The following is a 12,977-nucleotide window of genomic DNA, read 5'->3' as shown; positions in this document are numbered from 1 at the left end:
TTCCCCCCCTCTACCGCCCCCCCCTAAAATCTTAAGAAGGGCTTTTGATCATCTTGCACTTTTTACTCACTGCCTAAACTCTGCGATTCTCGCCCCTGCAGAGTTTTGCTGTGGGAGGCAGGAGTTGTTCCATGCAGAAAGGAAGGAGCTCTTCTCCTAAGCTGGAGGGCTAACTTTGGCTGCCCCTGACTCAGAGGTTCCCCTTCCAATGTGTGCTTAATTTGGCCCCCTGAGAGAAGCCGGGCCTCCCCTTCTCCCAGCTGCCCATGCCAAAGCACCCCTTAGCTAAGGGGAGATGGGAAGGCAGAGGGGAGCAGCCATTCTCACAAAGGCAACACAAACCCACACAAAGAGAACTCAGCACTTTGGCGAGTTTCATCCCGTTGCAGCACTAAAACCCGGGGAGCGCCGAAACTCACTTGCAAGTCCAGGGCACTGGAGTTTCCCAGTGTAGCCGTGCCAAGCTGTGCCACCAGGCTTCCCAGTGGCCAGCAGAAGGGAGATCGTGGCAAGAGCGATCTTTTATTCCATTCCCCCCCCTGGCCCTTGAGCTTGTCTCGACACCTCTTTCTCTACACCGCTTCTGGCTTCTCCCCTCTCCCCACCCAGCTCTTGCAGCTGCTCCCTGACTCCCAGTGCAGAGAGAGAAAGAGAGTGAGAGCTCTGGCACATGTGAAGAGGGGGAGGGGAGCAGCCCGGCCCCATGTCCCTCTGGGGCGATGGTGCATGTGCCCACAGGGATGGCTCTGCATGCCACCTGTGGCATGCATGCCATAGGTTTGCCACCACAGCCCTACCCTATTTTATCTAGGGTACAAAAGCTATCCTATCTATCAGTCTCTGCAGTTGCTTATCCTTATTCAGCTGCTGTTGGATTTAGCTAGAATTTTATTATAGCAAGTTGGATGAAGAAGCGAAAAATAACCAGTTTGGACAAATAAGGTGATACAACATTTGCTTTTTCTGCTCTCTCAGACTGTAATTTAACAATTCTAATATGTGTAATTATGCCATTATTCAAGACTAGCTCTTGTGGTGAAAATTGTAGTCATTAAGTTTTAATTACAGGATTTGGTAGGGTGACCCTCTCCAACCAGGTGTGTATGAAATATAAAACCCAAAATATTCTATGAGGCAAGAAAACACTGACTGAGAATTTGGTGAATTGCAAGATCAGACTGAAGAAAAGATCTAATGGTTGATTGATTTCACCCTATTTTTAAAATGTTACTCTTGCTCTCCTGAGTCATTCAAATGGGGCATGTTGAGTTACGTCTAATGCTTCTTTAACATTTTTAGCCTTCTTTCAAAAATTTCATATATGAATTTAATTTAATAAATTTATTCATGTCTTCATTTCAAAAATAAGAAGCTAGGAATCAATTTGTTTGGAAACATTCCTAGTTACATTCTCTTTTGTATCTTAAAATAATAATATATTTTGATATCTATCTGGATTTGTCAAATTGTAATTCCTTGTTTGAATAGTTTATATTCAGATTTGTGGCGACAATCTATCTTGAATTATCTAGATTTCTATCCATCACTGTTTTTCCAGATAATGAATTGCCTAAGAAAATCCAGGGGTCCACTTTGATCTCAAAATATACGTTAAGTTACAATTTGATGATAATTGTCCAGAATGGCTCAGAATATAGTGTATCCCACTGGCTCAAACAATTTCTATGCAACTGTAAATTAAAAAGAGATGAGGATAAATGCAACTTTCAGCATCACTGTTTGAATAGTGAATGCCTTGGCTAATAAGGCTTGCTTACAATGTTTGCCTAAAATAGTTCTTTTCCTTAAAGCACGGGTGTGAAATTCGATCATGTCACAATATGTATTGTGATGTATCGCAACATTTTTTGCTTTTACGGAGCCTGATGGGCGTGGCTCTATATGACGCATCCGGCTCCTGGGCTGCCTTAGAGTAAAGGTAGAGTAAGGAAAGAAAGCATCATGTTTCAGACTTTGCAAACAGAATGGGGAAAGAATTTGCTTACTGTTTGCAATTTACCCAGTTAGCAGTTATCTATAACACAGAAATAAGTTAATTTGACCTGCAGTATAATGTTGTAAGCAATCAGGTTTCATGTAACAAGATCAGTGAAAATGATACAGCATGAATCAAATATATTTCCTAACCAAATTGCTTTTATTTTATGTGCAGATGGATTATGCTCAATTTCTTTCTGTTTTTCAGAAATGTGCCACTTGCCATTTGCACATCAATGGTTATTGTCACAGTTGGCTACGTCTTAACTAATGTGGCCTATTTTACAACTCTCAGCCCTGAGGATATGCTAATCTCCAAGGCAGTGGCAGTGGTAAGTTGTGATAAAAATACATATAGGAAATTAGAGTACATTATAATATATTGAAAATAAATTCTTTGATTATAAGGGAAGAACTACATTTCTAGGATCTATATTTTAATATATGTATGTTATATATATACATATATATATGTATATATATGTCGCAAAACAAATAAATCTCGACCACCAGGAAAATCAAAACTAGATTGTTTTTAAATAAAACCGAGCTTTCATCGGAAACTTCCGACATCGTCAGGGTTCTTAAAGCTAGTCAATGGGAGCAACCTATATAAGATTACCCAGCACCTGCATCTGGCTTCTGGACCGTGTCATTGGTCCCTGCTGATTAAGCTGTGTTCTTGGCTTATCCTTGACATTAGTACCCAGCCCTTTCCTGTTTCTCCTCCGTATACTCTCATTAACTCCCTCGTCATCAGATAATATATATATGTAATTTTTTTCTGGTTTTTTTAGACCTTTTCTGAACGTCTACTGGGAAATTTTTCCTTAGCTGTTCCTATTTTTGTTGCACTTTCTTGCTTTGGATCTATGAATGGTGGTATATTTGCAGTTTCAAGGTAAGTTATTCTTTTGCAAATAAAAGGCAAAATAAAAGTGTGTATATCCATGCACACACATGCATACTTACTAGATTTATTTCTTCATAGTCGCCTAATAATTGAATACAGAGAGAATATTATACTTTTCCTTCTGGTTTAGCTGCCACTGAGCACAATATAATACTAAAATGAATGAAATCTGTAGAACAATGCATACTATTGCACAATTCCCATTTAAAATAGATTTATTATTGTTCCCATTGCCTGGTAATACTTCACTAATACTTGTATAAATTATCTGGAAAGGTAAAATAAAGCAGTGCTCAACTGTTCCTATTTCTGAATGCTGACAAAGATGTAGGTTCAAGATAGGTTTTAGAAGGTTTTTTTCCCAAGCTTCTAAATTTGCTTTTTCAAATTATTTAATTCAGCTTCTCATGCTTGTATTGCATAGAAACAAATAGTACTATTGAGGATAACTTTGAATGTATTCTGTATCTCTGGTGAACTGCTTCAATTAATCTTGGTAATGAGCATCTTTAAAAGCTGTCCAAATTCATTTTCCCATCAGGATGTTCTACGTTGCATCCCGTGAGGGTCACCTTCCAGAAATTCTTTCCATGATTCATGTTCGCAAGCACACTCCTCTGCCAGCTGTCATTGTTTTGGTAAATCATATAAACAAATGGCTATTTATCAAGACTGTATAACATGGTCCTGCTCGGAAGCGTTCAAATGTAACTTAAACACTACTTGAAATGTGGTTATTTATTTCCATTTCACTATGTTTGGAGGGATAGAAAATAAATAATGAGATGATGTATTCAAGAACTTTCTGCTAGTTGCCCTTAACTCTCAAAGGCTAGCACTTAAATCAGACTGATGTATTTTATTTGAAGGTTGAATGAGAGTGATTAGTTAAACTCTCAGTGGAATGATTCTTCCTAGATAGGAAGCAGACTAATGAAAGTCTAAAGACTGGCTATATGCTAATGTGCTGTTTTGAAGATCTGAAGTTACATTCTAGATATTTTGAAGAAAATGTAAACAGCAGTGATAGATAAACAGCATTAGCCCTCCTTTTCTGGTGCTAATTCTAGGTAATTTATATACATATGTACAGTATATAACTACCTTTTTTATATCACCAATCTGCAATGCTGAAATGAGGTGTCATGTTGGATAAAGAATCACAGTTTTATTGATGACAATGAAAATGTACTACAGAACTTGCAATTGGATAAGTGGAAGAATACATACTGCTTTCTCACTGTCACAACTATCAAATCCAATAACAATACAAAAGTCCTGTCAAGCTGGATAGCCCTAATCTTTTAGAAAAGTTTTGGTGAATTTAATAAGCACTTATATGTATAAGTTAATCTGGTTGCAGTACAAACATCTTCTTTCATGACTGTATAAAGAGAGAGTAAATTGACTGAAGAGAATAGGGTCAGATGTTCTTATAGCCACTGTATGGTATCTCATTGTAGAAACAGTGTAATATTAGAAAATTAATTATTCATTACCAGTCAGTGGAGAGAGATCAGAAATAAACTTGGGTACAAGCTCACATCCAAGTTTATATTGTGGTGATTAGGGAAGTAAACATTTCTGTCCTTTGCATCAGTAGTCTGTGTCTCAGCAGTCCTTTTAGTGTGATTTACTCCCTATTAGAAGGTGACAAACAAGAGCAACCAAAAGGCCACTGAAAAATTTGGCAACTTTCCACTAATAACATTGGTCAAATTTATTGAGGTTTGGCCTTCATACAGGCAGGATAAGAGACATGACAAAGATAGAATCTTGCAATCTTATCTGTCATCAATTTTATTTCATGAATTCTGAGGAATTGGATCAGGTCCTGGACAGTATGAGCTTCACCATGAATGGACTGCATTCACACTCAACCAGTCTCCTTTGGGATGATTGGATCAAGTTCAGTGATATTGCTAATGCTCTTCTCTTGGGGAAGTCATCTCTAGATCCAGTCGTTTTGGATATCAATTGTCTAGTGTATAATATTTTTCTGTGGCAAAGATTTTGGAGAAAATGTTAGAACTTCTATTAAAATAGTCTCAAAAAGTGGATTAACTGATTTTTTTTAGTAAGGGGGGGGGGAAATTCAACGTGGTTTATGGTGGATCCAATACATTGTAATAAGCAACAACTTGTGCACCAATGAAGCTTTTTTATTTTTAAATTATTTTTTCAGCACCCTCTCACTATGATCATGCTCTTCACCAGTGATCTCCAAAGCCTCTTGAACTTCCTCAGTTTTGCAAGATGGCTTTTTATAGGATTGGCAGTTGCCGGGATGATCTATCTCAGATATAAACGTCCTGATATGCCTCGTCCTTTCAAGGTAACCATGGTTTTCCATAAACAGGTTTTGTTCAACCCAAGCCCTATCTTTAAAAAGAGATCACCTAATGAAAATATCATTATTTCTGGTTGCTCATACATATGAATTTATTCATATGAATTTATCAGTTCTCTGAAAATATCTCCTGACAGCCCCAAACAAGATGGTATTATGCCACCAGTCCTACAGCAGGCTACTTTCTTGTCTTCAACAATGTCCAACACAACTATCGTAATAACCAAGTTTGGGAGCCAAACAGGTTTAGTAGCAAATGTAGTCACATCCTTCAACATCAAACTTATGAAGAATTGTTAAAAACTATTAACAGTATTTCAGTCATTGTGTCATATGGCAGTTGCCTGAATTGATTCTCAGCTTCTGCTTTTAGGGATTAGGTGTCACAGCTAGACCTTAAATGATTTAAGTGTTGGTTAAAGAACACAGTTTCTAGTCCTTCCAGTCAAAGAACATATTTTCTTCAATATTACTTGATACAGTAATATCTTGCTCATTGTTTTATACTGTGCCATGATACAGAAATTATTTTCCCCTTAATTTTATTTTAGATTTATTTCAATACTTCATTGGGACTTTATTGTTAATGGTCTAGTGGTTATGGAGCCAGACTAGAAGCCAAGAGAGTATGAGTCTTGCTATGGGCATGAGAGCTGGCTGGGTGATTTTGGGCCAATCATACTCTATCATTCCAACTCACCTTACAGGGTGGTTGTTGTGAGGAAAATAAGAGGAGGAAGAAGTATTAGGTATATTTGCTGCCTTGAATTATTTATAAAAATAATAAAGGCAGGATAAAAATATCTAAAATAAAATCTTAAAAAAATGCTTTTGTTTTGCCAGTAATGAACACTACATCATTCTTGAAAACTGAACTGTTTAATTAGATATTGTAGGTTTTCCTTTATTTTAAAATGTATTCCAGTTTTTTTAAAAAAATTTAAAATATTTTGTATTTCTGTGAATAAAGTAGTATGGAATATTATAAGTACATCTTGCTATCAGAACTTGTTATTCATTTCTAAAATGCCATTTAATTTGGCAGTCTTTTACCTGATTATATATTGATTTGGGGTAGCTGGGAAGTTAATCAATATACTGCATAGTAAAGAGTTTTAAATCATAGACCTGAAAATCTTGTTTCATTGTAAGACTGATTCAAATAGACAGTTTTAAAATATTACATTCTGATTGCCATTGCTTGTTTATTATCATTTAATAGTAGAATAGCAAAGCAAAAAAGTGCTAGGAAAAGAAAATTATATAAGCCTTCAATATACAGTCTGCACAGATTTGTGAGAACATATGATTAGCCTTAATGTATGACACTAAGCATTTAGTTTTTCACAGTGCAGATGCCTTTGTGGTATATGTGAGCAAGACACAGATGCAGCCTCTCTTCCACTGTTGTTTCTACTGTACCTTTGAACTTGTTGCTTCAGGTGTAGAGATAACACAGAGTTTCAAAACTAATAGCCAATGTCAGAACTGGTCTTCATGAATTGATACAACCCCCTTTTATTTTTTATTTATTTAATCAATTTCTAAGACTGTCCACCCATAAATGACTGTGAGTGACTTACATTCATTCCAAAACAACATTATTAGAGAACTGCACTATAAAGGAAAAAACAAAGTATACAATACATAAAGTTACAATTATATAGCAATTAGTGGTATCACACATTGCCTAGTCCAGTCTCTGTGTGAAGACCTTGGCCTGAAATGCCCTCTTGAAAGACAGCAAGCTCAAAGGCATGTGAATTTCAGGGGAGATGCTGTTCCAAAAGGCAGATGTAACTACAAAGAATTCTCCAATTCACATGAGATGACATTACGATCCAGAGCATGCCAACTCAGACGGGTCTTAAATAGACAATTGAAAAGAGATGATCTTGCAAATATCCAGACCCTATATCGTGGAAGACTTTATAGATAACCACAGTTAGCTTGAATTGTATTCAGCAGTTGATAGCCAGCATAGCTTGGAAGGTATTAGTTTACATAGGCATTTCTTTCACCAGTTTAAAGGTATCCTCTGATTTTTAACCAGATCAAATACTTTATTCCACTGAGAAAACTGACAATGGTGTAGAACATGTTACTAATTAAATCACCACCTTGATGCATGTTGAATAAAAATGCATTTAGTTTCCTTTTCTTTTAATAGCCACTTGCATTGGTCTTCCTGAATATCCAATTTTTTACAAAGTTATAGAGTATCACTATATTTTAATTGTCATGGAATATTAAATACTAATGACATTTAACAGCCAAGTTTATAATAGTAATTTTTTGGAATGTTTTCCAGGTGCCACTATTTATTCCTGCTCTGTTTTCCTTCACCTGTCTCTTCATGGTTGCACTGTCACTTTATGCTGATCCGGTTAATACTGGCATTGGTTTTGTAATTACAATGACGGGTATTCCTGCCTACTACCTCTTTATTATATGGGACAAGAAGCCAACATGGTTTAGGAGATCTTTAGGTGAGTGAATGTTGAGCAAAGTTGATATTTTTGTATTTTCATTTATGTATTTATTTATAAAATTTATAGGCTGCCCATGTTACCTCAAGGTAATTCTTATTATTAATCTTATTTTTATAAAAAATGAATAAATTTAGAGCATATAATTTATTTTTTCATACCTTTACTATTCTCATGTCACATAATTTATTATCTTTCTTAATCTGATGTATCATTGTGTTAGTTTAATTCGAGATAAATAACAGAACTCATCTCACACAATTTATAATTTGGAACACAACTGCATTCCCCTTTCTAATCCCATTTCCATAAAAAAAAAGTGGCTCTCTAGTTGTCCTATGGCTATAAAACCATCTTCATGTGTGTCTGTCAAATGACATATGAATGCTGGTTGGTAATTCCTTAAGTTTGTTGGGAACAGAGGCAATTCATTTGGTAGGTATATGTTCCTGTAAGCATGCAATGGAATATTTTCTCCTGCACTTTCTCAAATATAATGTCTTTTTTCAACTATATTAGAGATTATAATATGACAACTGAATAATTGTATGGAAATTTCTTTGAGTGTACTGCAGTACATTATTTTTATATGAATTGTAGAGAAGAAACCAGTAGACATTTTCTCACATTTATCTCATCGAAGTCACAATCCCTTTTCTGCCTGTTAATACAATAATTGACTTTTGAATTAACATCAATAGTTTTATGTATTATTGGCCACCAGGAACTAATGGACAAATGATTTCAGCCTTACTGTGATTCATCAGGTACAGATAGCCACAACAGGTAGTATCAGATCTTATGGAATTCAATTGGAATTAGTCCAATGTAATTTTTATGCAGTGCACTGGATTTTATAAACAATAGTGACCTTGGTTGCCAAAGATTGGCAGGAAGGACATAGACAATCTATAAGTATATACTCATTTTTCGGGACTCTTAGTTCTATGATAATACCATCAGAGATAAGAGACTATTTTAGTATATATTCCTGTGGTTTATATATTACTGACCCCAGAAAGCAGTGTAGGACCACTTTCGTTGTAATTGAAACTTAGCAGATACATTTTAGTTATTTCGAAACTCTCTCTCTACTCTTAAGTCAACACCTCTTTGGTGCAAGATATGGCATTATGTTTAAGTTGTTGAGCACAGATACCGGTTGAATATTAGAAATAAATTTTTAGCAGCAGAATGTCAGTACTATACAACCAGTTTCCAAGAAAGGTATAAAGGGAATTTACCTTTACCTGTGTTCAGGCAGAAGCCAGGTAATCTTCTGTCAGGGATCCTTTAATTTGTACTCTTGCACAGAAGAGGATGTTGGGCTTGAAGGGCTAATGACCCTATCTTTTCAATTGAAATTCCTGTGAAAATCTCAGCATTTCAATTAATTTTAGGAAACATTTTCAGCTGAGACCATTAGGAATCTTTTATACCACAAAACTAATTTTGGCCTGGGGAACAATGTCAGAGTTATAATGGGTATGAACATATAATCCATATCATTCCTTCCTATGTGTTGCAGTCCTAATGAAAACCCCAGTACCTGTGATTCTTCTAAAAAGAAATCCCTTAATGTAGCTGCAATTAATTTTAATTAGCTATGCTTTAACACACACAGTTGCTGCTGCTTTTGCAGAAAGAAAAATCTGTGTAATGGTGTTTTTGCACGTGTGTGTGTGTGTGTGTGTGTGTGTGTGTGTGTGTGTGTGTGTGTGTGTAAGAGAGAGAGACAGAGGAGTTGTACAGGCTAATGGGCTATTTTTCAAGAATGTGAAATGGAATATTTACCGGATATCCAAAAATGGTGATTAAAAGATAGTTACCAATTAATATCAATGCATAAAATTACTATGTATAAATATATAATATCAAAAGTTTCATATTTTTAATATTTTCAATATCTACAATAAAATAAATTACTGTGCGATAGTCAAAATATCCTCATAGCTTTATTTATCTACTTATATGTAGATATGTAGATAAAATACTTATAAAGTATTTACAAGTATTGTTTTCTTCAAAGAATTGCTATAAACATAACAAATATAAAACAAACTTGTGTGTTGGGAAACACTGTTATTTATCTAACCTTATGTCTATATAGGATTATGTAGTTAGTTCTCTCTGCCTCAGAAGAGGCTTTGTATTTTATTCTTTCATCAGATAGATACAATTTCATCTATTGAGTGTGGTTTCATAAATCAGTATGGCCACAGGATGCCAGTGTTGAACCATTTCATTTAACTAAAAAACATTATACTTTTGAGATTTCTGCTCTTGGTAACAATGCAGTGATTTTTTTGAGCACTGTGACTATTATTGTTTCCTGGTAGGAGAAAATATAAATACCATAAATGAAAGATACAGATTCTGAAAATCCCTTTTAAATTCAATATGCAAAATAGTTTGTAATTAGAATGCTATGCTTCCATCTTATGGATATTATCTTTGGCATTCTAATAGTAATTATTTTGTTAAGGAGACAGCAATATTTTTTTTCATGGATATCAATAATACTATATGAAGGTAACTATAGATCTTTGTTCCTTCTTAAGGCATCAGTGGCTTCGATCTTAAGATGTGTTACTTAAATATGGATAGTTATCAATGCCTTCTGTATGCAAATATAATTTGATCAAAAAGATTTCCTGATTTTTCTAAAAATAGTTTTCAGGAATAAATTAAATGATTTCAAGTAAGGGAGAGGGCATATGAACTAGTTTAATGGGACATTCACAGATGCAAAATTGCAATATAAATAAATTTATTTCAACTTTAAAACCAATGCTTTTCAAGGGTGTCAAATGAACATGTTGGAACCAAAATATATTGAAACGTCTTAGCACTCTTAAATGGTTGTTCTCACTGGATTTTTAGTGTATGCATGTAAAAATCTGATTTTAGGGAACAGAAGGGAGCTATTAGACAGTTAGAGTAGGAAGTTCTGCCCTAAATTCCAATAACAGTTTTTATTTTATTTATATTTGTTTACCTTTACATCTTACTTTTCTTGTAAGGAACTCCAAATAGTATATAGGGACAATAATATTTTTTATTCTAAGAACAATCCTATGTGGTAGTTTAGAATGAGAGAAAGCAAATGGTCCAAAGACACTATATCAAATAAATCTAGCAGGAATAGGTAATTATAATTGCAATACATCTAATGTACTATTGAGAGTAAGCATTTGCCAGGTTAGGTTTTTAACTTATTTAATTTATTTTTATTTTTGTATTACTTTGTAAAGGCTATCTCCTTAAAAAGTTTAATAAGATTCAAATTCTTAAAAAAATGAATCACCAGAGTGTTTTTATATACATTTTGTGCAACACACACTTTGGATTTGAATCAAAATGTCAGTTGTTTCATTTAAATTCTATGTCTCTATCATCTCTTTCTCTCTGTCTATAATCCTATTCCAAATGTTCTGGGAAAAAAACCTATTTGAACTTACATCTGAGTAAACATGAACAGACTCTCATATTTTGTTCTTTCACAGACAACATGACATCAGCATTGCAAATAATCTTAGAAGTTGTTCCAACAGAAGAGAATCCAAATTTGTGATCTTCAGCTAGAAGAATCTGCATTGTTAGACAAACATTAAGATCCTCATTGATTGAATGAACAATATATTTTTTTTTTTTGCCAAAATGGCTTTTAAAAAAGTTTTACTGGAAAACTTGGAAAAGTTATATTGGGGCATCAGATTTAGCCTGTTACTTGATGGAAACTTTAAATGGAATTGTTATGGATGTATGTGTGTACATATACATAAAAATGTTATTTGATACTGTATCAACAGTTTTGTAGGCAACTGTTTTAAAACTGTTGTAAAATAGTGCTTATCTTCTGCTTTGTAAATGGAGTTGATATGGTATTTCCAATATTTTAAATGTATAAGATGTCTAATTTTTCATAGTGATATTTACTAAGAACATTTGTTTTAAAAATGTTCATGATAGCTAGAAATATTAGAATGGATTATATTTTCCCTACTGGACTTGATGTAAGACAACAGTAAAAGAATTGTATTAATACAAAATTATTCCATTTTTTTAAAGCAACACTTTTATGGTTCATTGGAAAACTATTGCATTAAAAACAACTCTATTTCCCCCCCAGTCAGTTGTGGTTAGGATTGCTGAATTGTTATGACACCTAAAGAACATACCGTACATATGATAGGTAAAAGAGCATTCTTTGTCAATACTTCATAGCAAAAGTATTTTGAGGTGATGTAAAAGTATCAAGTACTTCATAGCAAAAGTATCTGAGGTGATGTAGATAGATTTGCTCCATTTTACTGTCTCTTTATTGCAAATCAACATAAATTCACTATTTATTTGAGGTTCTCCATTTACTGCCTTGTTATTGCAAATCAGCATGAATACACCATTCATTTGAGGAGCTTCCAGATCAGCATTTGATCAAGGAAAAGCCATATGGCTTGGGCTGGGTGTTTTGTATTAAAACTCACATTAACCACTCTGGCAAATGATAAGGGATTTTAAAGATTTTATTTCAAAAATCTGAACTCTACGTGATCTACTCCAGCTTTCATGATGCAGTTGCTGTACCCTGTTTTACAGATATGGGCAGGCAGATACATTATCTTAGGTACTTAGGTACTGTAAAAAGTTTATGGCTTTTGTGTTTTTCCTCTGCTTTTCTATTATTTTTTCCACAAAAATATTTGAAATGGAAGAGTTCTATATTTTCTAACTGGTAGTCCTAAGTACTGTGTATCTACCATGGAAGCATTTTTTGATGGTACTTTTAAATCACCCAGAGCAGATATAGGCAGTCTCCCTTTTTCTGTTGAAGAAGGGAAGGGTTTATTTCCTTCAGAATACATTCATTGCTGTTATCTAGTGCTATTCAGTCCTAACTGTATATTACCTATCAAAGCTTCAGTTATTATTATTATTATTATTATTATTATTATTATTATTATTATTATTATTATTATTATTATTATTATTATTATTATTATTATTTAGTGTATGGCATACAATGTCAGGGAAATCTACAAATGCTAGAAACAATGCAGTCCAGACAGCCTAAATTGCAAATTCATTCTGTTCAGCACTTGTGTGCTTATTCTTGGTGCACTGCAGGGGGCAAACTAGTTTACAGCAGCTGATTAGCAGCGCTCAGGTTGTTGGCTCTTCTGGGTTCCTCTGCTGGTCTTATGTGTTGCCTCATGTCCAGGTCTAG

General features: G+C 34.4%; 1 protein-coding gene across 1 annotated transcript in view; it reads left to right on the top strand.

Annotated features, from left to right (window-relative positions):
• SLC7A11 (solute carrier family 7 member 11) overlaps positions 1–12,113 on the top strand; it is a 60,036-nt gene extending 47,923 nt beyond the window's left edge. Inside the window, exons 7-12 of the mRNA XM_015813536.1 lie at positions 2,207–2,330; positions 2,796–2,899; positions 3,453–3,549; positions 5,097–5,246; positions 7,573–7,750; positions 11,257–12,113. Of these exons, the coding sequence (XP_015669022.1) occupies positions 2,207–2,330; positions 2,796–2,899; positions 3,453–3,549; positions 5,097–5,246; positions 7,573–7,750; positions 11,257–11,324 (721 nt within the window). The 3' untranslated portion in view covers positions 11,325–12,113. The remainder of the gene's footprint in view (positions 1–2,206; positions 2,331–2,795; positions 2,900–3,452; positions 3,550–5,096; positions 5,247–7,572; positions 7,751–11,256) is intronic.
• The last annotated feature ends 864 nt before the right edge of the window (positions 12,114–12,977 follow it).

Source organism: Protobothrops mucrosquamatus, unplaced genomic scaffold (assembly GCF_001527695.2).
Source record: "Protobothrops mucrosquamatus isolate PMUCROS unplaced genomic scaffold, P.Mucros_1.0 scaffold163, whole genome shotgun sequence".
Classification (NCBI taxonomy): domain Eukaryota; kingdom Metazoa; phylum Chordata; class Lepidosauria; order Squamata; family Viperidae; genus Protobothrops; species Protobothrops mucrosquamatus.
The sequence above is the reverse complement of the archived record's forward strand: the minus strand, read 5'-3'. Positions and strand labels throughout refer to the sequence as shown.